This window comes from Pelodiscus sinensis, chromosome 5 (assembly GCF_052426305.1).
Source record: "Pelodiscus sinensis isolate ZL-2025 chromosome 5, ASM5242630v1, whole genome shotgun sequence".
Lineage (NCBI taxonomy): Eukaryota > Metazoa > Chordata > Testudines > Trionychidae > Pelodiscus > Pelodiscus sinensis.
In genome coordinates, this window is record NC_143056.1 from 125,339,452 (window position 1) to 125,362,178 (window position 22,727).

Consider the following 22,727-nt stretch of genomic DNA (forward strand, 5'->3'; position numbering starts at 1 on the left):
TTCATTTTCCTATCACTGCCATCATATTAATCTTGACTTGAGACGCTAAGTAAAACTTTGAGAGAATAACTGGGGAGGCTTTTGGTGTTTCCAGCTTGGTTAAGCAGGGCAGATAGTTTGTCCTCCCAATAACTGTATGTTAGCCTTTTTTGGGCTCAATTGTGGCACTTAGGCATTGCTTATAGCAAAGGATGGTGCAGAGTTGCATAATTTCTGCATAGAGCTTGGGGAGGAAGCCTCACAAAGACAGAACTTTTCCCTATAATTCAAGATGAGAATCTCCATTTCTGTGCCACTTCAGCAGGAGAATTTCCCTCCTGTGTTGTCAAGCGTTCTCCAAAGGGTGATGTGTAGCTGCAGTTTGCCCAAAGCCCACCTTCTCCTTTTTAGGGTAGTGTGCTTCTTGGGGCGGGAAGAGTATGGAGGGAATAGTTCTGTGCTTCCTGAATGCAGCCTGTACTTATGCTTGGCCTGCATGTGGACCTTGTGAGGCGCTGTATTTCCACAGACTTCCAGCATACAGTAGCTAAGAGAGCAAGAACAGTGTTTCTCCTGGGGTTATGGAGGAAGTCGTTGTCAATCTAGGCTTTATTTTTTTTAAATTCTAATGAATTTTTTTAAATTTAGGATTTAAACACTTTCTAGCAATTCTAACATGGCAGTATTTTCCTAAAGCATGAGAACCAGAAGTGGAATTTCACTAATTATACCCCCCTCTCCCGCCCCCCGACCCCAATTATCCAAGATGAGTGAAAAGGAAAATTAAACTAGACATGGGCGATAAAAAGCCTTTTTAAATTGTTCATGTTTTAATAATCTAAAGATGTAACAACTTTTAAGCACACAGTGTCCCTTTAAACTTTAGTCTGTAGCTCCATCTAAAGGTAGATTGAGGTATTCAGCTAGTTTGACATGATAAATATTGACTCCCTGATTTATTTTTTGTTCTAATGCTGCAATAGAACACAATAAAAGAGATAAATGACATGTACAGTGAGGGTAATCATGGAGTAAACAGAATAGCTCAGGAGTAGGAAGTTGAGTGACTCTTTACATATATAGTTATGTGAATTCCCAGTTTCTGGAACAAACTAGGCCCCAGATGCTGCAATGCACTGATGCAAGGTCCAGACTCTCAGCTGGTGGATACAGCAAGATCCATATGTCAGGGTAATACTGCTAGCTTCAGCATGTCCTCTTCATTAAGGGGAGACATGGAAAATTTCTTCCTAGCCAGAGGCAGGTTAAAATATTGCAAGTGATCATTTTCTGAATGTGTCATCCTTCAGTTCCATAACGTGTTGAAACTTATTGTAGACAGCTGATTGTTAAGAATTTGTATAAAAACTGGCAGCTTTAAAATACAAAGTAACATGATATAGAAAAATAAATGTAGTTTCTGTAAGGCAGCTTGTGTGACAGTCAATAGACGTCCACTATCAAAGGCATTGTGTACTCAGAGTGTCGGATTCCAAAGGTAACAGTTGGGGCACAAGGCTTGATCAGTGTTACCTGTAGATGGAAAAATAAATAAAACACATCAGGTTATTCACCATGAACATTTTTTAATTTCTACTTTCTATGCGACCAACCTTCCCACTCAAGTACAAGATCTGGACAGTCCAGGTCACCTAGTGTCAGGCATGCTCCCCTTTTTACTATATTCCTATCTGTAAAAAGAAAATGTATAACCGAGGAGGGAGGCAGGCAGATGCACAGAATGACTAGATCAGAACCAGATTAAAATCAGCTTCTCTGAACTCCAGGTGAAATGTTGCAAAATTTCCTAATAAAGATGAATGGTGTCTGGTGTTTAACCTTTGATGGTGGCAGTCTGACTGAAAGTTTAGCTTCTTACAATAGGCATGGTCTACGCCATGGCTATGTCTACACTGCTGGTTTTGCCAGCAGTGAGTATGCAAATGAGATGCAGCTTAGCATATCGTCATGCCTCATTTGCATGATTTATGCAAGCCATTTTTGTGCAAAGGGTTTTTGCAGAAAAAAAATGTAGTGTTGGCTTTTTTTTGCGCAAAACCCCTGTTTTCTGCAAGATCTTTATGCCTCTCCCAATGAGGCATAAGGATCTTGTGGAAAACGGGTTTTGTGCAAAAAATCCCTGTCCATACTACATTTTTCCCACAAAAACGGCTTGCATAAATTATGCTAAGGAGGCATGGCGATATGCTAATCTGCATACTCGCTGCCGGCAAAGCCAGTAGTGTAGATGAAGCCCATCAGTTTAGGTCAAGCTTATCTGCATTAGGTCAATTTTCTAAATACCACACCACCGAGCCTTTTCTGCCAACTTTAAGAGCTGTTGAAGTCTATTTTGGTATTCCTGTTTTTCATGAGGAGCAAAGGTAAAGTGACTTTGCATGGTTGATTTTAGGCTAGTGCAGATGTAGTACTGTGAAAGTATGTTCTTAGCCTCTGGGAAGTGTCCCACAGTGCCCCCAAAGTTACTGCTCTAGCCAGCTCTTTCAACTCTGCTGTTTTCCAGATACACAGGGAAAGCCCTAGGAACATTTGAATTTCATTTTCTGTGTGACCAATGTGGTGAGCAGGCAGCACACTTGACCATGAATGCCAAGGATCACGAACCATCTCCAGCATGGAATTTGCAGAAGATCCTGGACCTTACTGCTGTATGGTGAGAGGAATCTGTTCAGGCGGATTACAAAGCAGCAAAAGAAATGCTGATCGTACAGGGCATGGTGGCAAAAGGATATACAGGCAGTCCCCGGGTTACATGGATCCGACTTACATCAGATCCCTCCTTACAAACGGGGTGAGGCAACCCCGCACTAGCTGCTTCCCTCCAGCAGACCAGGGAGATGCAAAGCTAGAGCCCCCCCCACCCCCCGCCAGCAGACCAGGGAGACGCGGAGTGGCTTTTCTCAGCAGACACCTCAGCTTGAGAATAAAGGACTGAGGGAAGTGAGGTGTGGGAGAATAAAACTGAGCTCTGGAGAAATGTTTGGCTAGAGTTTCCCCTACAATATGTACCAGTTCCGACTTACATACAAATTCAACTTAAGAACAAACCTACAGTCCCTATCTTGTACGTAACCCGGGAACTGCCTGTACTAGGGATGCCTAGTAGTGCCATGTGAGCTCAGGCAGGTGTACCAAAAGACAAAAACAAACAAAGGGTCTGGATCATTGCCATAAACATGCTGCCTCTATGAGGCAGGAATCTGACCAGTGTCCCAAAGAGGTCTGGATTCCTCACAAGAGACTCTTCTGGCAGCTTTGAGTCACAGCGAGGAGGACTTTGTTGATAAGGAAAAGGTGGAGGAGAATGCTCAGCATTTAATCAAAGCATCTGATCTCCCAGACAGCCCTGACCTCTTTTTAACTATGTGACCAATTCCCTCTTCCCAGGAGGTATCACTGCTGGACTCTGGTGGTGGGGAGGATGCTTCTGGTGAGTTCACATTTTTAATCTTGCTACAAGTGAGTTAAGGCAGTTGGGTGTGATCTGTGGCAACCACTCTGCCTACACAGTGGGGGGCTCCTTGGAACAGTTTAACTTGTCTGGAAACGGAGGGGGAACCCTCCCTGCACATCTCCATAAAGCTCTCATAGAGACACTCTTTCATCATCCTCACAAGGTTTCTGGTGAGGCTGCCTTATTCTGTCCTCCACAGTAGGACACCTTTCCATGCCAAGCCAGCAGTAAGGGGGTTGGTGTTATTTTAGCACAAAGCAGTGCAGCATAAGGTCCTGGTTTCTGGCCACGTTCAGTCAGTGTCTGCTCCCTATCGTTCTGTGTGATTCGGAGAAGACTGATATTGTGCATGGCCACCTACATGAACCAGGGGAAGCTCTGTCACTGTTTGCCCATCCTCAACGAAGCAGGACCCCAGGTTTGCTGGTTGTGTAAGCTCCTGCAAGCCTGTGGGGTTCTTCCATCCTCCCTAACAGGCCCCGTGGAATTGGGAAAGTTGTAGTCTCCCAAGAAAGGAGGGGTGTGGGGTGCACACTTGTCACATAAGGCCCTGCAAGCCTGTGCACTTTCCCCAGCCCTGTGTGAGCCCCTGCAAGGCTGCATGCTTGCCCCATCTCCCCTTGCAGAGCTCCTTTGGATCGCAGCCCCGCTTTGCAAATGCAGACGTCTGGAAAGCCAGGAGGCATGTACAGTAATTCCTCATTTAACACCATAGATATGTTTCAGAAAATGATCGTGTTAAGTGAAAATGTGTTATGCAGGGTCATTTTTCCCATTGAAAATAATGGAAAAGGTGAGGGTTGCGTTTCAAGCGATGGTGTCTGTTGGGACCGGGATATAAGGTTGGGGGAGAAAGAGGACTGGGTTACAGCAGTGAGGGGAGGTGTTTGGCTCTGGCTCTGGGGAAGGGAAGGGGAGAAGAGGGGAGGGGGATTTGGTTGGGAGTATGCCCCTCTGACGGGACCCACACTGTGTCCGGTGAGCGGGGGTCGCTGGGGAATGGCACGGCGACCGGCGAACCCTCCGCCACTTTGCAGGGAGGCGGGGGAAGCCCTGCGCAACCGCCAGTGATGGGCTGGCTGGGGAAACTCAACTGCTGGCCTGCAAGCAGGGGCAGAGGAGAGGGGGCAAGGCTCCTGGCAGCGGGGAGTCAGCAAGGAATGGCGTGGCGAACTCTCCACCACTTTGCAGGGATTCAGGGGAAGCCCCACGCAGCTGCCAGCAATGGGCCAGCTGGGGAAATTGTGTTATTCCAGGGACGGGCATGTAATTTCAAAAACGTTCCCTTAAAAAAAAATCTTGCTATCGCGAAAACGTGTTAAGCGGGCACATGTTAAATGAGGAATTGCTGTACTTGGCAAGCACTCTGTTGCACATGGTTTCAAAGCCGAAGCAAAAGAGCAAGAGCCCTAACCAGCTGCTTACCATGCCTGCCACCAAACAGAATCCAGCTCACTGAAGTGATCTGTATCTTGTCCCTGCCTTGTAGGCACTTAAGATTATAACTTTAGCCTTGTACATGACACATGCCTATTGTGTAGCACACATGGTCTTTCGTGGTAAAAGAGTAACTTGTGCATTCCACAATACGTCTTCTCTAAAAGCCTCCCCCCTTTTTTTTCCAGCATGTACAACAATGAGTTTTTTGCCCACTCCCCTGGTTTGCCAGTGCTTCAGCTATCAAAATCATAAGGCAGTTTCCATAGGGTACAATATTCCTAACTTCCTTTTTAAAAATGGGCATTGTTACAATAAAAAAAATCAATATATGCAAAAGAATCTGCACTAATTTTTATGCTGCTCTTCAAATATGCTTGCGTAGATAAATTTAAGCATTTATTTAAGTAAATAATATCCATTTATGCATGCCTGAATATGGATGATCTCACAGCAGATTTTTCAAAAGCTTTCTCAATCCATCACTGCCTTGGAACACTCTCAGCTGTCCTTTCACTGCTGTGCCAAATACCACTCATCCATCTCTTTCCCAGTTATCCCTTATATGAGAACCTGCCACCACTCCTTCCATGATAACTTTATCAAGATTATTTCCATCTCTATGCCTGATGTGACCAAAAGCCGTAAGTTTTCACTTGTTGATTTCCAACAACATGGTTTGCTTCTCTCCAATAATGCTGCTAACTTAAGCATTTGTCATATTTTTCCATCCAGGAGATGTGCAGGAATTTTTGTCAGGACCACATATAAAAGGCTTCAGTTTTCAACTTTTTAGTAGCATTAACTACCCATAATTTATATCTCTATGCCACTTTGGAGAAAAATAAGTTTTTTACCAGTCAAACCTTCATACGTTTTGAGAAGTCATACGTTTTTCTAAACTTTAGTGAGGAAGGCCATGGCTGAGAGCCATTCCTAATCCTCTTCCACTTTCTTTAGAACAGCCTTCTTGGTTTGATTTTTATTATCCCAGTTAACTGAATTAATCTACTACCTCTACAACTTGACTATTAATTGTGAGTCCATTTTCATCCTGTTTTCCTCAATCATGTCAACATACATGCACTTCATTTTTACAGTATTTGGGGATAGTCCATATTCCTCACTAATTCTTTTTATAGATTCCAACATTAATTGCATTCTATCAATGGCTGTAGTAGCAGTGGTCATTAGCATATTTAAGGTCAGTTAAGGACGGATCCACCAGTGGAAATCTCACAGTTCCTTCCATTTTATCAAGACCTTCTGGGATTTGTTTTATGCTGCATACCTCTTGAAGAGGATTGGGACAGAATACAGTTTTGTCTTACACTCAGCCCAGTGGAAAACCGCTAGCCTTTGCCTGTAGCTATGTGCACTGTGGTCTCTTGTTGAAGTTGAGACTTCAGCAGGATGCTTTGGGATCCCCAAATCTGCCATTTATCTTCCAAAGATGATCAAATTGGATGGTATTAATCATTTTTAGTAGTCCATGAAACACATGATCAATGGGTGATTGTACTCCCTGCATTTTTCACTGATATAATGGATGCTCAGAGTTTGATCACCTGTGTCTTGTTCCTCTCTTTTGTAGTTCCAGTCATTCACAAGTTTGATACACATGCTAATGGTTTAAATAAAGATACTGGATGGCTGGGACATTATCAGCCTACCAAACAATGATGGTGCCAGTGGTTCTTTGTATAGTATCTGATGTTAGTAGGCTTCCTATCTGATTGCTTACTAATGGTTCTTATCTGCCTCTTTTGACTATCCAGGCTTTAGGTGCTTGTAGACTATTTGTTTTTCCTGTTACATTCCAGCTCTGCTTTCCCCTTGTTATTTTTATACCCATTGCCTCTTCCTCCCCCCACCCCTTCTCCCCTATTTATTTTAGTTCTGGACATCCAACACTCTGGTCATCTGAAGAAGTGGGCTGTGCCCACGAAAGCTCATAAAACCAGCTACATGTTTTGTTAGTCTTTAAAGTGCTACCAGACTATTTGTTGTTTTTTAAGTTTATCCTGTACAGACTAACTCGGCTACCCCTGAAGCTTTAGAATCATTATAGTTTGTCTTAAGTCCACATATCGATCCTATAGGTTTATGTCCCTACAACAGCAGCTGATAGTGAAGTGCTTGAGTTCTGTTTGTTTAAACAATACCTTTTTCTTTCATCCCAGATGCATAAATAAAATATTTTTTTTTTTTTTTAACATGTGTTCATGCAGGTTCAGATACCTGATGAATACATATCTAGACAGATGGACAAGGATTTCTCGAAGAAACTTGTCCAGTTTCTTGACCTTCGACAATCTTTCTCAGTAATGCATTAATATTGTGGGATGTGGATTTTTTAAAAATTTAACGTTCATTTAATCAAATGTGGCCTCTTCTGAGCATTGATGTAAAACATTAGCTCTTCCATGCAGATTGATGTCCTTTTTTAACAATATTAATCTTAATGCATTGATATATTGAAAGATCTTATCCTGGCTATTTGAATCTGTATTTTTATTTGCTGAACACTCACAAGATTTTGTGATGGTTCTAAATCAAGACTTGTCAATTTAAGAAGTTTAAATCCAAACCAGCCCTATAGCCTGCAACTGTTTGTCCTCTAACTCAAGTAAATTACTTTATAGTTTTCAAGAACCATTTGAGAGAGAGGAGGAGACTGTTAAAGATCAGTTGCTGAAAAGAAAAGATAAATAGGTTCTCTCTGCCTTACCTTTCCAGGATAATAGTCTCCAGGTCCAGGTTGTACTGCATTTCCTGCAGGCTTACTCCGGGTGCTCATGCTGTACTTAGGGGCTCTCTTTTTGTACACATCAACCTCTACCTTTCTATATGCAGCTGGACCTGGTGTCTGTAAGAAAGTCAATGGAGCTTCAGTTAAAATAGCTATATTCAGTATCTGCAGTTTTCTATGAGACCTGCATGGGTTTATCATGATGGACAGAAAAACAGTATCAGAGACACTTAATTTTAACAATTTTTATTGTATTCTATTTTTACTTTACTGCAGAATGTCAAGGGTTATGTCTTTTAGGGCTTTACATTAGATGTCTGAAGTCTTATTAGCCTGTGCAACTTTACATTTGACAGACTGCAGAGGGACAGTGGTTCAAAATGAAATTAAAGTGCCATTGTTCAGTTTCTGCAAGCTTTAGGCACTGATGATCTTCATAGTTTTTTTATATACGGTAAGTATTGTTTAAAAGCTCAGTGTTTTCAGTAAGTTTTAAATAATAAACAAGAACCTATACATGATCCTTTTTCATTTACAGTAAAACCTGTGTTATCCGGCACACTCGGGGATTAGGGCATTCAGGTTATCTAAAAATTCCAGTTATCTGAGGGTCCCATTAACCTATGAAAAAACAATGGACAATAATAGTAAACCTCAGGTTTTTAATATTGGTAGTTTTGTAGTATGAGGCAGTTGGTCTCACATTTCTATTTTAAGTTAAAGATGATTAGTACTACTTAAACAAATAATAGTTAAACCAATCATGGTAAATCAGTCCTGTGCGCCAGTTCTGTGTGCCTGAAGATGTGACAGTATTGTGGCTGGGGACAATGCTAGTTAACAAAGTTTTCTGGTTAACAGAGTGCCGGATAACAAAGATTTCACTGTAATAAAAAAATAATCATTTTGTAAATATGTAACATGTCACATGTATTCAACTACAGAATCTTATTTCACTTATGATGTTACAGATATAACATCTGGTGCTTAGTTTGGTAGGTGTCACTAGGAATGTTGCTACAGCCTTCTACAAAGAAGAATAAACTTGAGCAGGATGTCAATTTTATTCCTCCTTCCCATACTTTGTTGTAGGAAGAGGGTCTAAAACACCCCTCATTGTTAAACACAATGCTAATAATTTTAATAACCCCACAACTGTTATCACTCAGCAGAATCTGAGCCATAACAATTATTTCCATTTTAAGAAAGCTGTGGTCCTTCAGGGTATGTCTACACTACTACCCTAGTTCGAACTACGGTGGTTAATGTAGGCAACCGAAGTTGCAAATGAAGCCCCGGATTTGAATTTCCCGGGCTTCATTTGCATCTTGCCGGGCGCCGCCACTTTTAAATCCCTGCTAGTTCGGACTCCGTGCCCGCGGCTACACGCGGCACAGAGTAGGTAGTTCGGATTAGGCTTCCTATTCCGAACTACATGTTACTCCTCGTGGAATGAGGTGTACCGGTAGTTCGGAATAGGAAGCCTAATCCGAACTACCTACTCGGTGCCGCTTGTAGCTGCAGGCATGGAGTCCGAACTAGCGGGGATTTAAAAATGGTGGCGCCCGGCAAGATGCAAATGAAGCCCGGGAAATTCAAATCCGGGGCTTCATTTGCAACTTCGGTTGCCTACATTAACCACCCTAGTTCAAACTAGGGTGGTAGTGAAGACATACCCTCAGATGCTGCTCTGTTTATCACTGGCAATTGTTGATATTTTGACAACTGCTACTGGATATTTTAGACAATTTTTTACACATGCTTGTTGTCTGGGTATGTCTATCAGTTATGGTAGATATTTAGTAAGAAAATGTTTTAAAGATGACAGAAATTTGAGTCTGAAATTTTGCTAATGAATATGCACAGTAAGAAGTTAAAATACTCATAAGAATGGTCATACCGGGTGAAACCAAAGGTCCATGTAGCTCAGTATTCTGTCTTCTGACAGTGGCCAATGCCAGGTGCCCCAGAGGGAATGAACAGAACAGGGAATCAAGTGTTTCATCCCCTGTCCCCCATTCCCAGCTTCTGAGAAACAGAGACTAGGGGCACCATTCCTGCCCATCCTGGCTAATCACCATTGATGGACCTAACCTCCCTGAATTTATCCAGCTCTTTTTTGAACCCCCATGATAGTCTTGTCCTTCACAATATCGTCTGGCAAGGCGTTCCATACGTTGACTGTGCATTATGTGAAGAAGTACTTCCTTTTGTTTTAAACTTGCTACTTATTTATTTCATTTGGTGACCTATAGTTCTTGTATTATGGGAAGGAGAAAATAACTCTTCTTTATTCACTTTTTTACATCAGTCATGATTTTATAGGTCTCTTTTAGGAGCCTTTTCCAATGCCAAGATATTTTTTTAAGATAAGGTGACCACATGTACAAGCAGTATTCAAGATGTGCTCATACATGGATTTATATGTAAGCAAAAAGATATCTGTCTTATTCTCTATCCATTTCTTAATGATTCCTATCATTTGGTTTGCTTTTTTCATTGCACTGCACATTGAGTGGATGTTTTCAGAGAATTATCCACATTGATGCCAAGATATCTCTCTTGAGTGGTTAACACCTAATTTATTTATTTCTATCTATTAGTCCTTTGGGCTCCTAATGGAGCATAGGGTCTCCACCCATTATTTTATATGTATAATTGGGAGATCTTGAGCAGTTTTGTATCATCTGAAAATTTTGCCACCTCACTATTTACCCCTTTCTCCAGATAATGTTGTGAATATGTTGTATAGGATTCCTCTCAGTACAGACCCCTGCAGGACACCACTAGTTACCTCTTTCCTTTCTGAAAACTGTCCATTTAGTCCCACCCTTTGTTTCCTCTCTTTCAACCAGTTATCAATCCATGAGAGGACCTTCCCTCTTATCCCATGACAACTTACTCTGTTTTACTACTCTAACACAGGAGTAAAAGGTTTTCCCTCTAGAATGTAAAAAATATGTTGGAATATGTGTGTCCTGGTGTGAAATTTCATATAACAACTTTTGTTACTTAACACATTTATGTTTCTCATTCCAATTCCAACTCCTTTTCCAGGTGGAATTCAAGCAACAAGATGCTCAGGCATACCACAGATCTAGGACTAATCTGAAAACTATGACAGTCATTGGAAAAGCGGCGAGGAGTCCTGTGGCACCTTATAGACTAACTGAAGTGTAGGAGCATAAGCTTTCGTGGGCAAAGACCACATGCATCTGACGAAGTGGGTCTTTGCCCACGAAAGCTTATGGGCAACGCTTCAGTTAGTCTATAAGGTGCCACAGGACTCCTCGCAGCTTCTGCAGATTCAGACTAACACGGCTACCCCTCTGGTACTTGAGTCATTGGAAAGATTCCCATTGATTCTTATAAGTTTTGAATCAAGCCCTTAGACGGTACTTGCTGCAGATCTAGTTAGAATCCTCCCTTGCCAATGGTGCACTTACTAAGAATAGCCATGTTTGCTGCTAGTCATCAGCTGCAGCACTTGTATCTGGTCATGCAGCAGAACACTTGTTGTGTCTGTTCATGTAGTAGGAAAGAACCCACAGTGCTCCTTCAGTCATGGAGGCAGTGACTGACCACTGGTTGTCAAGGGGAGCAGCTGGAGAGGAAATGCAAAAGCAGCTTACCTGATGGAGATCCTCATCATAACGACCGAGCTTACTCTTCCATTTCATGGAATAACAAGGGCTAGCCGTTTTGTCCACCGTATTGGGTCCCATCACCCCGGGGATAGTGTATGCAGCAGGACCTGGAGGGAGAGGGGGGAAACATGATAGTTACTTATACTGTGAATTCTCAGGGATCAGAGGGAATATAATAGTGGAGAGAGGCTTTCAACGGAGGCTGGGGAGAAGAAGGGGTATTTCTTTTTCATATTCCCTGTTCTTTTTCTGTCCTGGAATGAGCATCTTGATTCTAAACTGCTGGTGCTCATGGGGTGGGCCTGGCATGCTGAACGAAACAAAGAAAAGGAGATTTATATACCTTACACTAACTGGGTCTTCAAGATGTGTCATCATAATCAGCTGCATCTTGCCTCAGTTTTTTTCAGAATCCTCAGTATCTTAGGAATTGGAGGAAAGGTCTGTGCTCATCCCAGGTCCCGGAAGACTGGGCCTGAACCACCACAGGAGCAAAATGCCTGATGCTTTGTTTTTGTGGGTCTGTGGCAAACATGTCCCTTTCTGGGAATCATCACATGCAACAGATGTTCTGCAGAACTGAGTCTTTGATAGACTACTCCTGGTTGTTTGAAAACAACCTGCTAAATCAATCTGACAAGGCTTTTTGAGGGCCAGGAAGGTGCGTTCACTGGAATGCACTAGGTCTAGAGTGGAGACAGTCTTGTTCCTCTAGTATGGTGACCTGTAGTTCCTCTAGTGTGGTGTTTCTTGGTGCTTGGATTATGGGTTCCTGGAGTCGATACATGAACTTTGTATGCCAGGCAGATTGCTCTCAGCTCCACAATGTTTATGTGAAAACAAGCTTCCTTGGAAAATCTCATAGGCCATCATAGTTTGAGGGTGACATAGTTTGAGGGTGATATAGATGAGTCTTTCATCCCCAAGTGAAGGTTTTCATCATTAATGTCCTGGTAGACAGAGGTGCAGAACCAGAGCATTCCCATACATAGCTGTATTTGGGTCTTTTTGCTAGTTTAATGGAGAGAGCACTTTTTGTGGACCAGATGGTATCTGTTGGGTAGATACACTTTCATGGCGCACAAGTGAAATCTGGTAGAGTCATGTATCTTTCCACACCTCTTGCAGGTGTCCAAGAGAACCGAGGCTGATTATGAGGATAGGTTCTGAAGAAGGTGGCTCCAGGAAGGATTTTCCCTATGAAAATTGGGTCATTTCTTGCTGACCCTTATACCTACTTCTTAAAATCTCTTCACAGCTCCCACTGCATTTCCTGAGCAGGAGAGGGAGAGTGCATAGAAGAGTAGTCCGTGTCCATGTTATGCTCTGATGGGAATGAAGAAAAGGATCAAATTTCTTCCAAGTGAGGAGCTGTACTGTCAGGACCATCTGGCTCGGTTTGTGCTCTCCTTAGTTGGATAGGGGTGAAGTTGGTTGTGGAAATGTCTCCTTTGTCTGCTGTACTGATGTTTCAGTGGCTAGTAAATCTTCATCCGCTCAAGGAGAGGAGACTGGTATCAAGCCACAGATAAATCACTCAATACTATATAAGACTTGAATACTAACACATTAGGTATCAGTGCTGGGCACTGAGAAATATGGTTTCAGGATTGCCTGTGCAGAAGCATAAGTTGCTGAAGGATGATTACCAAGAGCAGTGTTCCCTGTAAGCCATGTGCTTATGTGGCCACTCAAGACAGATTCAGATACAACCCACAGCTAGTTTTTTTGTTTCTACTGGTGGTGCACATAAACATTTACATATGCCTTGGTGCACATAAACATTTATTCTGTAAATCAGAATGAGGAACTTTTTTTGGGTCAAGGGCTGCTGACCCACAGAAAAATCAATCAAAGGCTGCATACAAGTGAGAAGGAAAGTGAGAATCCCCTGACTGAAAAGGAGAAAGACATTCCCCACATTCCCCTTGCACACCAGAACCTAGGGAGACCCAGGCTAGTAGATTTTGTATGCTCCAGCCACATGGGTGGCTGGGACAGGGTGGGAAGAACTGGAGCACCAGCGTGGGTTCCGAAATGCTGAACCTTGGGGGCTAGATCCAGCCCCCGGGTGAGGTTCCCCGTCTCTGCTGTAAATGGATGGAAAAAATCCAAACATGGATGGGAAAGATTAGAGGGAACCTTGACCAAGAGTGATGCTGTCTGCTGGTTTAAAGGCTAGTATTGATGTTGTCTTAACAGTCAGTACAGAGGTGCCTACGAAACAGAACCTGACTGAAATCACCACGTTTTTGTGTATGTTACCAATGGGCAACAAAACAGACATGAAGCTGCAGGGAAGCAGGTGGACACTGTAGGCGTTTATTTTTATTGCCACAGATAAGAAAGAAATGAGACAGTTTATTCCCTGAGTGCACAAGGAAACTCAGTGCACATGTGCGGCTCCGACATATGCTGTAGGGCAAAAGAATCTGATCATGTAGACACAGGGTGAATGCGCAACAAAAATAGAATCCATGTAGACAAGAACAATGTAAGAAAAAAGCCTTCTGCTTCATTCAAGGGGACAGCTTGAAGTTCAGACCTCAGGTGAGTTTGTGGGACTAGGGGTTAAAATCAAACAAAACAAAACAAAAGCCTCCTAAAACACAATAGGAAAATAACATTTCCTGTTAATTGCGGATTGATCTAATTCACACTGGAGTGTTTTGGACACTATAGTGGCTTTTGAGAATGGAGCAGCACTTTTAAACCACTCCTGATAACTATTCTGATATAAAACAATGTACTCATTAGAAAAATAATAAACATTATGCAGTTTAAAGAGAAATTATTACAAATGTTATACAACCATTTCAAGTTGTTCCACCACAAACTTCACGTCCCATCTACTCCAAATCCTAACTATGTTATACCAATGACAAGCCTGCTGTGGCTTCGTGGGGCTGCAATGTGGTTTGGTTTTTGCTTCTGTGAACAGGACTTATTTTTATCTTTTCAGGGTTGTAGCATACTGTAAATAAGATGATCTCCCTATTACATAGATCCTTTTCCTGACTCATTGCTTTGTCCCTGCCACCTCTTTCTTGTCATCCAGCCTTTCACTTCCCCTTCTCCATCACATGAAACTTGTCTTCAATTTCAAGGCTGTTTGTGTGGCTTCTCTCCCTGCTACCTATCATCTCATATACACGATTGCGATGTCTAATGATGTTTGTCATGTGATGAACCCCTATTGATTTATGATAGTTGTGCTGCTAATTTGTTGCTTTTTTTTAGCTGTAGGTAAAAGGAATTGCATATGCATGTCAAACAGACATAAGAAGACAGGTCATATTTTGTCGTCTTGACTTCTGTCAAGGCCTTAGGTATATCTCTGGCTTTGTGAACTTTTATACCTCTGTGCTAAAGGAGTTCTTCTCAGTTCTGAAACACAGGTTGCCTGGCAGTGCTATCAATGACTAGTGATTCCGAGTCTTGTCATATGAACAGGAGCATGGTCAGTATTTTTTTTTCCCTCCCTTGGAAATATTCTTGTTGGTTTCTGTCACTATTGCCCCTGGTGAATTGAGAGGAAGAATTTAGTTTCTTCTGTTTTCATTTCTTCCAACACTGAACCAGTTTGCCTGTCTCTAAGAGCCCATCTTCACTTTAAATACAAATGAGATGCAGGATCTGATTATAACATAGACATTCGTTGACTACCGCCCAGCCTGAACAGCCCCTGCTTATGATGCACCAGGACCCACCATGGACAGAGGCTGCTCCAGCAGGCCCCATGGGGCTAGAGCAACCCCCTACCTACAGCGAGTGGAGAACTGCTATAGCCCCCTTTCAGGTGATGCTTACACACCCCTATGACTGTCATCCACTGAGCTAAAGCCTTGGATGCGAGCAAGGCTTAGGCCCAGTGACAGAACACAGTTAAGGTTTCATTTACACAACAAATTGGAACTCTATTGTAATCAATGTAGAGGACAACCATATGAAACTCAGGACCATGTCATGTTCAGTTTTTGAAAGCTCCAAGTCCAAACTGCATATGCCTATTCCTATGACTTTCTTCCTTCATTTGAAAACTTTCTGTGGAGTCAGGCTCAGGACTTTCACTTTCATTTGGCCTCATTCGTTTATTAACTGCTGGATTTTACCTGGAGTGCCGTCTACGCGGAAGCACCTAGTCCTGAACGATATGGATTGCACAGGAGCACATTTATAAACATGCTTTATTGACTTCTCTGGTGAATAATCGCCTAGACAAGAGGGGAACAAAGCAACAACAATGAATATTTTGGCTGGCCTCCTTTCATGCCAAACAAGTATCTTGGGATGTAGGTTTGTTTGAGCAAAACTGCAGTGCCTCAACCCACATCATCATGCTGCACTGCCATTTCCTCTACATCCCAGCCCCATTGACCTATTTTGCCACTTCTCCATCCTGCTCCCAACACTCTGCACTGCTGTTTCCCTCTTCCCAACCCTGTGACCCTACACTGCCCTTTTCTGAATCCTGAGCCCACTACCCATGTTGTTCCTCCCACATCCCACCCGTCAATGCAGGAGCGGTTAATTTCCATTTTAAAACATCCATACTTGAGTCTGGTGTGAGGTTTATAGTCCCCTAGCATTGGACAACTATAGACATTATCCTCACCTTTAATATGTGATTGAGAGAAATATTACTCACTTGGGCCAGGTGTGACCTCGGTTTTCACCTTCGGGCGCCCACACATGGTATACGCTGGGGAAGTTCCCTTTCCATTCCTGGTCATTGAGGATTCCACAGAATAAGGCCCCGGAGAACAGGTTTCATTAAGCAAGGGCTTTGCCCCCTTAAAAGTGTAGGCAGGGGCTTTCCTTTTGGTGGGGTTGTGCTTCATGTAACCTAGGAAGAAGGGCTACATTTCATATGCATGTGTCAGATTTTATTATAAGTCCCCTTTGGGTAAAATGCAGGACAATGTAGCACTTTAAAGACTAACAAGATGGTTTATTAGATGATGAGCTTTGGGTCTTATTGCTAAAGTTGTTTGAGAGCTTTAGGACCACAAGATTCATTTCCAAGACACTGGCTTTACTTTTGGTTTATAGAATAGACTCAAGGTTGCCATTATTACTAATTCATCCCAGTTTGTGGGTACATATGAGGTTTCTTCTTGTTATAATGTAAGCCTAAGCTGTGGTTTTCTGAGCAGTTCTGTCAGTGGGCAAAAGAGGTGAAACACTAAGGCTGTGTCTAGACTATACCTCTCTGTCAACAGAGGGATATAGATTAGGCACATTGAAATTGCTAATGAAGCGAGGATTTAAATGTCTCGCACATCATTAGCATAAACATGGTCACTGCTTTTTTTTTAAACGGAGCTTTTTCGGGGAAACCCCCCCCCCCCCACACACACACAAACTCGGCAGCCTAGACGCAGCTCTTTTGAAAATACAACCCTTTTTTGAAAGATCCTGTAAACATCACTTTATAAGGGATAAGGGATCTTTCGAAAAAGGGTTGTATTTTGGAAAGATCTGCGTCTAGAAAGCCTTTTTTTTTTCCGAAAAAGCTCTGTTTAGAAAAAAAGCAGTGGCCACGTTTATGCTAATGAAGCACGAGATATTTAAATCCCCGCTTCATTAGCCTGTCAACAGAGAGGTGTAGTCTCGATCAGGGCCGGACGGAGGCATGGGCGAATCCGGCAGTTGCCCCGGGTGCCAACCCACAGGGGGCACTTGATGGCAACTGTAAGGGGCGCGCGGCATCCCTTACAGCTGCCATCAGGAGCCACGCACCCAGCTCCTGCAGCGCCAGCCCCGTGGCGCCGGACAGCAGTGCCCTTTCCCCTACAGCTGCGGGGCCATGCACGGCCCGGTGCGTGCGCTAGCAGCACTAGCCAGTCCGGGCTGGGCAGCGCATGCACCATGCGCCCCGGGGGCAGGCCCCGGGCTGCACACCAGCAGTTGCGGCTGGCGTGCACATTTGCCGTGCGCCCCGGGGGCAGCACCGCATGTCTGGGCCCAGGACGCCAAAAGGACTCAGGCCGGCCGTGGTCTAGATGTACCCTTAGTGAGGGCAACACTCCCACTGATTTCAGTGGGGCCAGAATTTCACCCAAGGATTTCAAAAGTGAGCTGTACTGTCCTGTTCTGCTGACAGCAACTAAGGCTTCTCTACATCAAAAAATGTACCAAAATAGATATCCTGTTAATAATTATTCCAGTAATTCTTTCAATTAAAGCCCTCGTGTGGACACCCTTAAATTGGATCTTATACTAAAATAACAATCTCTAGAATAGATCTTATGGATATTTCCAAGCATAGACATGCTCTGAGACCATTCTAAACCTATTCCACAAAAGAGTCTCTCCTAAATAAAATCTGTTTTGAAATACTATTTTCACTGAATTTGTGGTCAAACAAGAAAACACAGTCTTGAGAATGTGGTGCCCAGCAACCAGCATGACTGGAAACACTGACTTTCCCATGTGAAAACACAAGTTATTTGAATAAAATATGCGAGTTTCTACAGAATTAATTGGTTTGCTCCCATCTGGGTTTAGTGTGTTTAACTCATGTTATTGACCGTATTGCTTGAAATGCTGTATCTTTGTCCTTTTACCTGTTGTTCCCTCTATCCAGTACTTTGGTCCTGGACTGGTAAACTGGGCCATTACTGGGCCCCTTGGACGGTGAGGCCTCCAGGTCCCCACCCAAGCGCTGTCATGCATGGCTGGAGTTGGTTACAAAGCCTAAAGGGAAAATAGAAGGATTAATAATGGAGTCTCTTAAAGAAGCAAAATTCTGTTTCTTTTTTGCATTTCTGTGAAAAGTTCAGTCTGGTCCTGTGATTATGCTATACCTGAAGCCACATTGGTTGAATCCAGTCTCCATGTGAATGGAACTGAGACACGACGTTGTATAGATTCCTGTTGATAAAATCTGTCTGTCACTGTCCGTGACTCTAAGAATTGTATTGGGTCAGAAATAAAGGACCCCTGCTTCTATGGTACACACTGAGTATGAAATCTTCTTCTTTAGATCTTTGATACTTAAGCATTCAAACTCAGTGGTCTGTTTGTTTTGCTAATATGCATTTTCCTTTATCCCTGTTAATAACCTGTTTATGGTTAAAGTGAGGGATGGGAAGACATCTGGATGCAGAGCACTCCTTCAGAACCTCCTCCATCTGCAGCATTGAAATATGCTAATATGGGAGGGGTTGCGCACACACCTTGTTGAGAAGCCTCAGGTGCTAGCTCTGATGGAGGCAGAATATTCAGCTAAATGCACTGGACCAACAATCTGATCCAGCATGTGAGCTCTAATGTACAAGTGAATTGCTTAAGACGGTAGATATAGGGCAGTAGGTATCGATGGCAAATGTTGATGAAGTTACTAGCAAGTCAGTAGTGTGCTAGGAGTATCTTGGAAACCTCTTGGTATCTGGGTGCCTGTCACTATCTCCTGTGATATTAAAGATCTTTTCAGTGCAATGACCTGGGCAAAGCTTTGAATCCAGAGCAAGTATCTCTCTGACATTTCAGGGGGTCTGTTTTACTCTACTATCAGAGAACTGATATAAAGTAGATCTCTGGTTTTATGATGTCACTGTTCATGACCTTCACATCCTGCGTCCACAGCAATTGTGGCATCCACCCTCACAGTGTCATTGCCACTAAGATTTTCTTGTCAGAGTTGGGCTTAATAAAAATCCCCTTGCTCATTAGCTAGTATCTCAGCAAAGCTCAGAATCCATCAGGCTGCTGTTCTGTCTTAGACTGGTAGGAAATATTTTCTGCTATGGGTTTCTCCTTAAAGTTGTATACATATTAGGGGTGAAATCCTGTCTTCATTGACATCAGTGGGACTTCTGCCATTGTCTTCAATGGGGCCAAATTTTCACTCCCATTAACTAGTGTGCATTTAATCCACTGTCCCCCCTTCTTTTAGATATATATCTCCCCATCTCGTGTGGTATACTAGAACCTTCTAGATTATACTGCTCTCATCTGCAGGACACTTTTTGAAAGACTGGGCTGCCAGGTCCTCAGGTAAGCTACCTTCTTATCGCTTTTCATATTCCTCTGTATTACAAGTTGAACCTCTCTAATCCAGCACTCTCTGGTCCGACAACTTCCATGGTCCGGCAGGATTTTAGTTAGCTGGATGTCCACTTATCATGGGTGTGGCCAAGTTTCCCACAGTCTCTTGTGTTTGTTTACAGCCTCCAGCCCTGGCTCTCAGTGTTCAGTGCTTTTATTTAGCTCTAATTTACCCCATACATGTCTTCTAAACGCCCAGTAAGAAATGGAAGTGCTGATAATACTGCGAGACACTAATGATCTCCAATGGTCCAGCAAATTCTCTGGATCAGCACGGGTCAGATCCTGAGAGTGCTGGATTAGAGAGGTTCAACCTATACTCTCCTTTGCCTTGCTGCTTACAAAAAAAACCTGACACTAATTAGCCCACTCGTGTGCTGAGACCACCTGCCTGTTCAAGCTGACCAATATTATCACAGTGTCCTTGTACTCTTGTGACTGGCTATCTGTATTGTCTCCAGGGCTGTAAACCAGAGGGAGGGGGGATGTATATGGGGCAGTTGGACTCCCCACCCCTTTAAATTATCATTACAGCCCGAGGCAGCACTGATGGGCTGGCTAGGGAGGCTAGCCCCCAGCCCTGCCCCTTACAGAGGCTCAGAGCTGACTTTCCCCAACTTTAGCTAGAGGCCCAGCAATTCTTCTCAGCAGTTTCCTGGTTGTCATCTCTTTTTCTTTTTTGTTCTCTGTACAGTTTCTACCACACACTAGTTCTGGGTTCCTAAGCACTATGGTAAGAAGGAAATGCTAGGGAATAGCTCACTGTATCTCTGTCTTCTGCAGGGTAGTTATTAGACTTGCTTGTATCTCACCCATTGAACACTCTGCTCACCTGAGTTTCACCTTTACTTGCTGCTTTGGTGCTTTAAGCATCAGCTGTGTGGCTCTATTTTCTCTGTATGAGCAGCAAAACTTGCTGTGCTTTGAGTCATGAACCACCCCGTCTACTGCACTTCCTTTTTAAATATGCTACAACTCAGGAAATGTATTTCAAATCAGTTCCTTGTCTGGACTGACACGGGTGCCTGAAACCCAAAACATAAAAAAGTTCTTCAGCAGTTGGATACAAGAATGAAAAATGAATAAATTTCATTAACATAACAATATATTAGCAGACTTAAAATAAGGAATTAACCAAACATATCCTAGAGGTTCAGCTGTTCTGAAAGAGCTCCAGTTTTATTCTCTATGGGTCCAAGAGAGTTATGCCTCACATACATTGTGTATGTGCAATACACCTTAAAATGTGGTTACAGACAGAATACGACAATGTAAAAATGACACACTGTACTAATTGTCCATCTTTGATTTTAATCTCTGAGTACACTGGGAGATGCAGATTTTTAACTGTTGCTAGCATCCGAGAACCAGTATAGTTACAGATGAGGGAACTGAATGTTATCTTGCCTCTCCAACTCAGGTAAATTCCTACTGCACGATATTTTGATACTGACAGTGATATACAGGAAGTTTGCAGCACTAAATGTTAGAAAAATTATTATTCTTTGAGTTTGTGTGAAACTCAGGAAATTATTTCAAATCAGTTCCTTGTCTGGACTGACACAGGTGCCTGAAACCCAAAACATAAAAAAGTTCTTCAGCGGTTGGATACAAGAATGAAAAATGAATAAATTGAATTAACATAACAATATATTAGCAGACTTAAAATAAGGAATTAACCAAATATATCCTAGAGGTTATGCTGTGAAAGCCACTGGATATAACAGCCCCATTCTGCCAATGCATTGCTCATAGAAGTCCCACGGATTTCAGTAGGACTCCTGTGTGAAGAGAGATTGACGGATGAGGCCTTAAACATAAAAGAACCAGATGCCATTTCCATTCACTTTTCAAAATATAACTTACTAAAACATTCCATGATAGCCTATAATCCTGATGCCATGTATATTGGAATTCAACATGCAAGAGAAAAAAGCTACTTCCCAGCTGACTGCTTCTCTAGAGAATGCTCAACAGGGTGAGTCTAACAGAAGCGCATTTTCCTCTTGGGGCAGTTCCAAATTCTATTTAAAGCCATCTCATCACTATTGGAACACCAGCAGTCCACAAAAGATGCTTAGTATGTTAATTGCAATGTGCAATTTTCTGGTAGAGCACTGAAGACTGTCAAAGAGATGGTTTGTGTGTGTGGTGTTGTGTGTGTGTGTGTCAGACAAATGCTTTACAACTATTATAAAGCTACTTCTCTGACCCAGATGCTGTCCTGGATAATAATAATGCTCAGTCTGCACAATGAAGAATGAGAGGTAAACAAGATTGTTTGGAATTTGGTGGATGTGGAATTAACTATGCTTTTTTGGGTATTCTGTCTAGCAAATTACAGCACTTTATAATAGGACAGCTGACAGTTTGTATAGTTTAGCATTTTTACACTTTTTCAATGATTTGTATCTTCTGCAACACATTTTTGTTCTTACTATTCTATATTGAAAAGAAAATACATGAAGGCATTTAAAAAAACAGTTTTAAATATAGCAACTTGGAAATACTAAACCATTTATGGTTTACAGAGAATATGATTTGTTAAAATGACTGGATTCAGTCCTCCTATAAAAACTCATATTTGTCACTGAATTAAATTAGGCTCAGTGTAGCTATGTGTAGCACTAGAAGCTGTACCGATATGAAGATGCTGTGAAATCTTCAACTAGATGAATAGGAAATAAAACACCTTTCTTGTCCTTTGAAGCCCAATTATATGTGAATAAACCCTGTCCTCTCTGCTGTCTTCTGACCTTTCTTTCAGTAATAGAACTGCAGAGTTTTAGGAGATGGTGGAATGCTGGCAGGGCAGTCTTAGGTTTCTCCCTCCATGCGGACTTGGGAAGAACTTTCATGAAATTGTCATAGAAACTCATAATTACTTGTACAGTGGCTCAGTATGTTCTAGAACACGATGCAGTATTGGGGTTCTAGCCTCAGGTGTATGTGTTTCATGAATCATTCCTATAGCTTTGGCAACATGGTGCTACTCTGCTCTTATAGCTCACAGTGAAGCAATAGGAACATCAGATTTGCACAAGGACTTTGTTCCCACAGAGTGGTGCATTTCAAGCACTGCTGATAAGTCTTTCTGCTAACTTCTCTATTGTCAATGCCGGTCCATCTCTTCAGCGGATAATTAAATCCTGCCAGCCTAGTGCTTGCATCTGGCTGCTTTAAGTATATAGTGAGTTCTTCCTGTGAAATTCCAAAAGGAGGTCACTGGCTTTTGTAGCAGAAGGGCAACCCTTTTAGTCACCTGTCTTATTACCTCTTTATAAATCCATAGTATGTCTGCATCTTGGATATTATGTGCAGATGTGGTTACCTCATCTCAAAAAAGATATCTTAGATTGGAAAAGGTTCAGACAAGGGCAAAAGA

At 42.5% G+C, this 22,727-nt stretch overlaps 1 protein-coding gene across 3 annotated transcripts; it reads right to left on the reverse strand.

The window, feature by feature from the left end:
- Positions 1–1,375: 1,375 nt before the first annotated feature.
- On the reverse strand, positions 1,376–22,170 carry CIMAP1A (ciliary microtubule associated protein 1A). 3 transcript variants are annotated; one of them, XM_025186268.3, is made up of 8 exons: positions 22,099–22,170; positions 20,175–20,367; positions 17,860–17,989; positions 15,939–16,136; positions 15,403–15,504; positions 11,276–11,397; positions 7,623–7,760; positions 1,376–1,512 (listed from the first exon to the last, which is right to left on the reverse strand). In XM_025186268.3, exons 3-8 carry the CDS (start codon positions 17,966–17,968, stop codon positions 1,423–1,425), a joined length of 759 nt encoding a protein of 252 aa, XP_025042053.1. In that variant the 5' UTR covers positions 17,969–17,989; positions 20,175–20,367; positions 22,099–22,170; the 3' UTR covers positions 1,376–1,422. The 3 variants fall into 3 exon arrangements, with proteins under 3 accessions (XP_025042053.1, XP_025042049.1, XP_006111815.1); XM_025186264.3 differs by having other exon boundaries at positions 22,035–22,170; XM_006111753.5 differs by having other exon boundaries at positions 21,983–22,164.
- Between the last annotated feature and the right edge of the window lie 557 nt (positions 22,171–22,727).

Bases quoted from the DNA above. Each gene is read 5' to 3' on its own strand.
- CIMAP1A (XM_025186268.3), bottom strand. From the start codon at position 17,968: ATGCATGACAGCGCTTGGGTGGGGACCTGGAGGCCTCACCGTCCAAGG. The intron at 7,761-11,275 runs GTAAGCTGCTTT...ACTTTCTTACAG, and splicing joins ATGATGAGGATCTCCATCAG to ACACCAGGTCCAGCTGCATA. The intron at 1,513-7,622 runs GTAAGGCAGAGA...TTCCATCTACAG, and splicing joins GAGACTATTATCCTGGAAAG to GTAACACTGATCAAGCCTTG.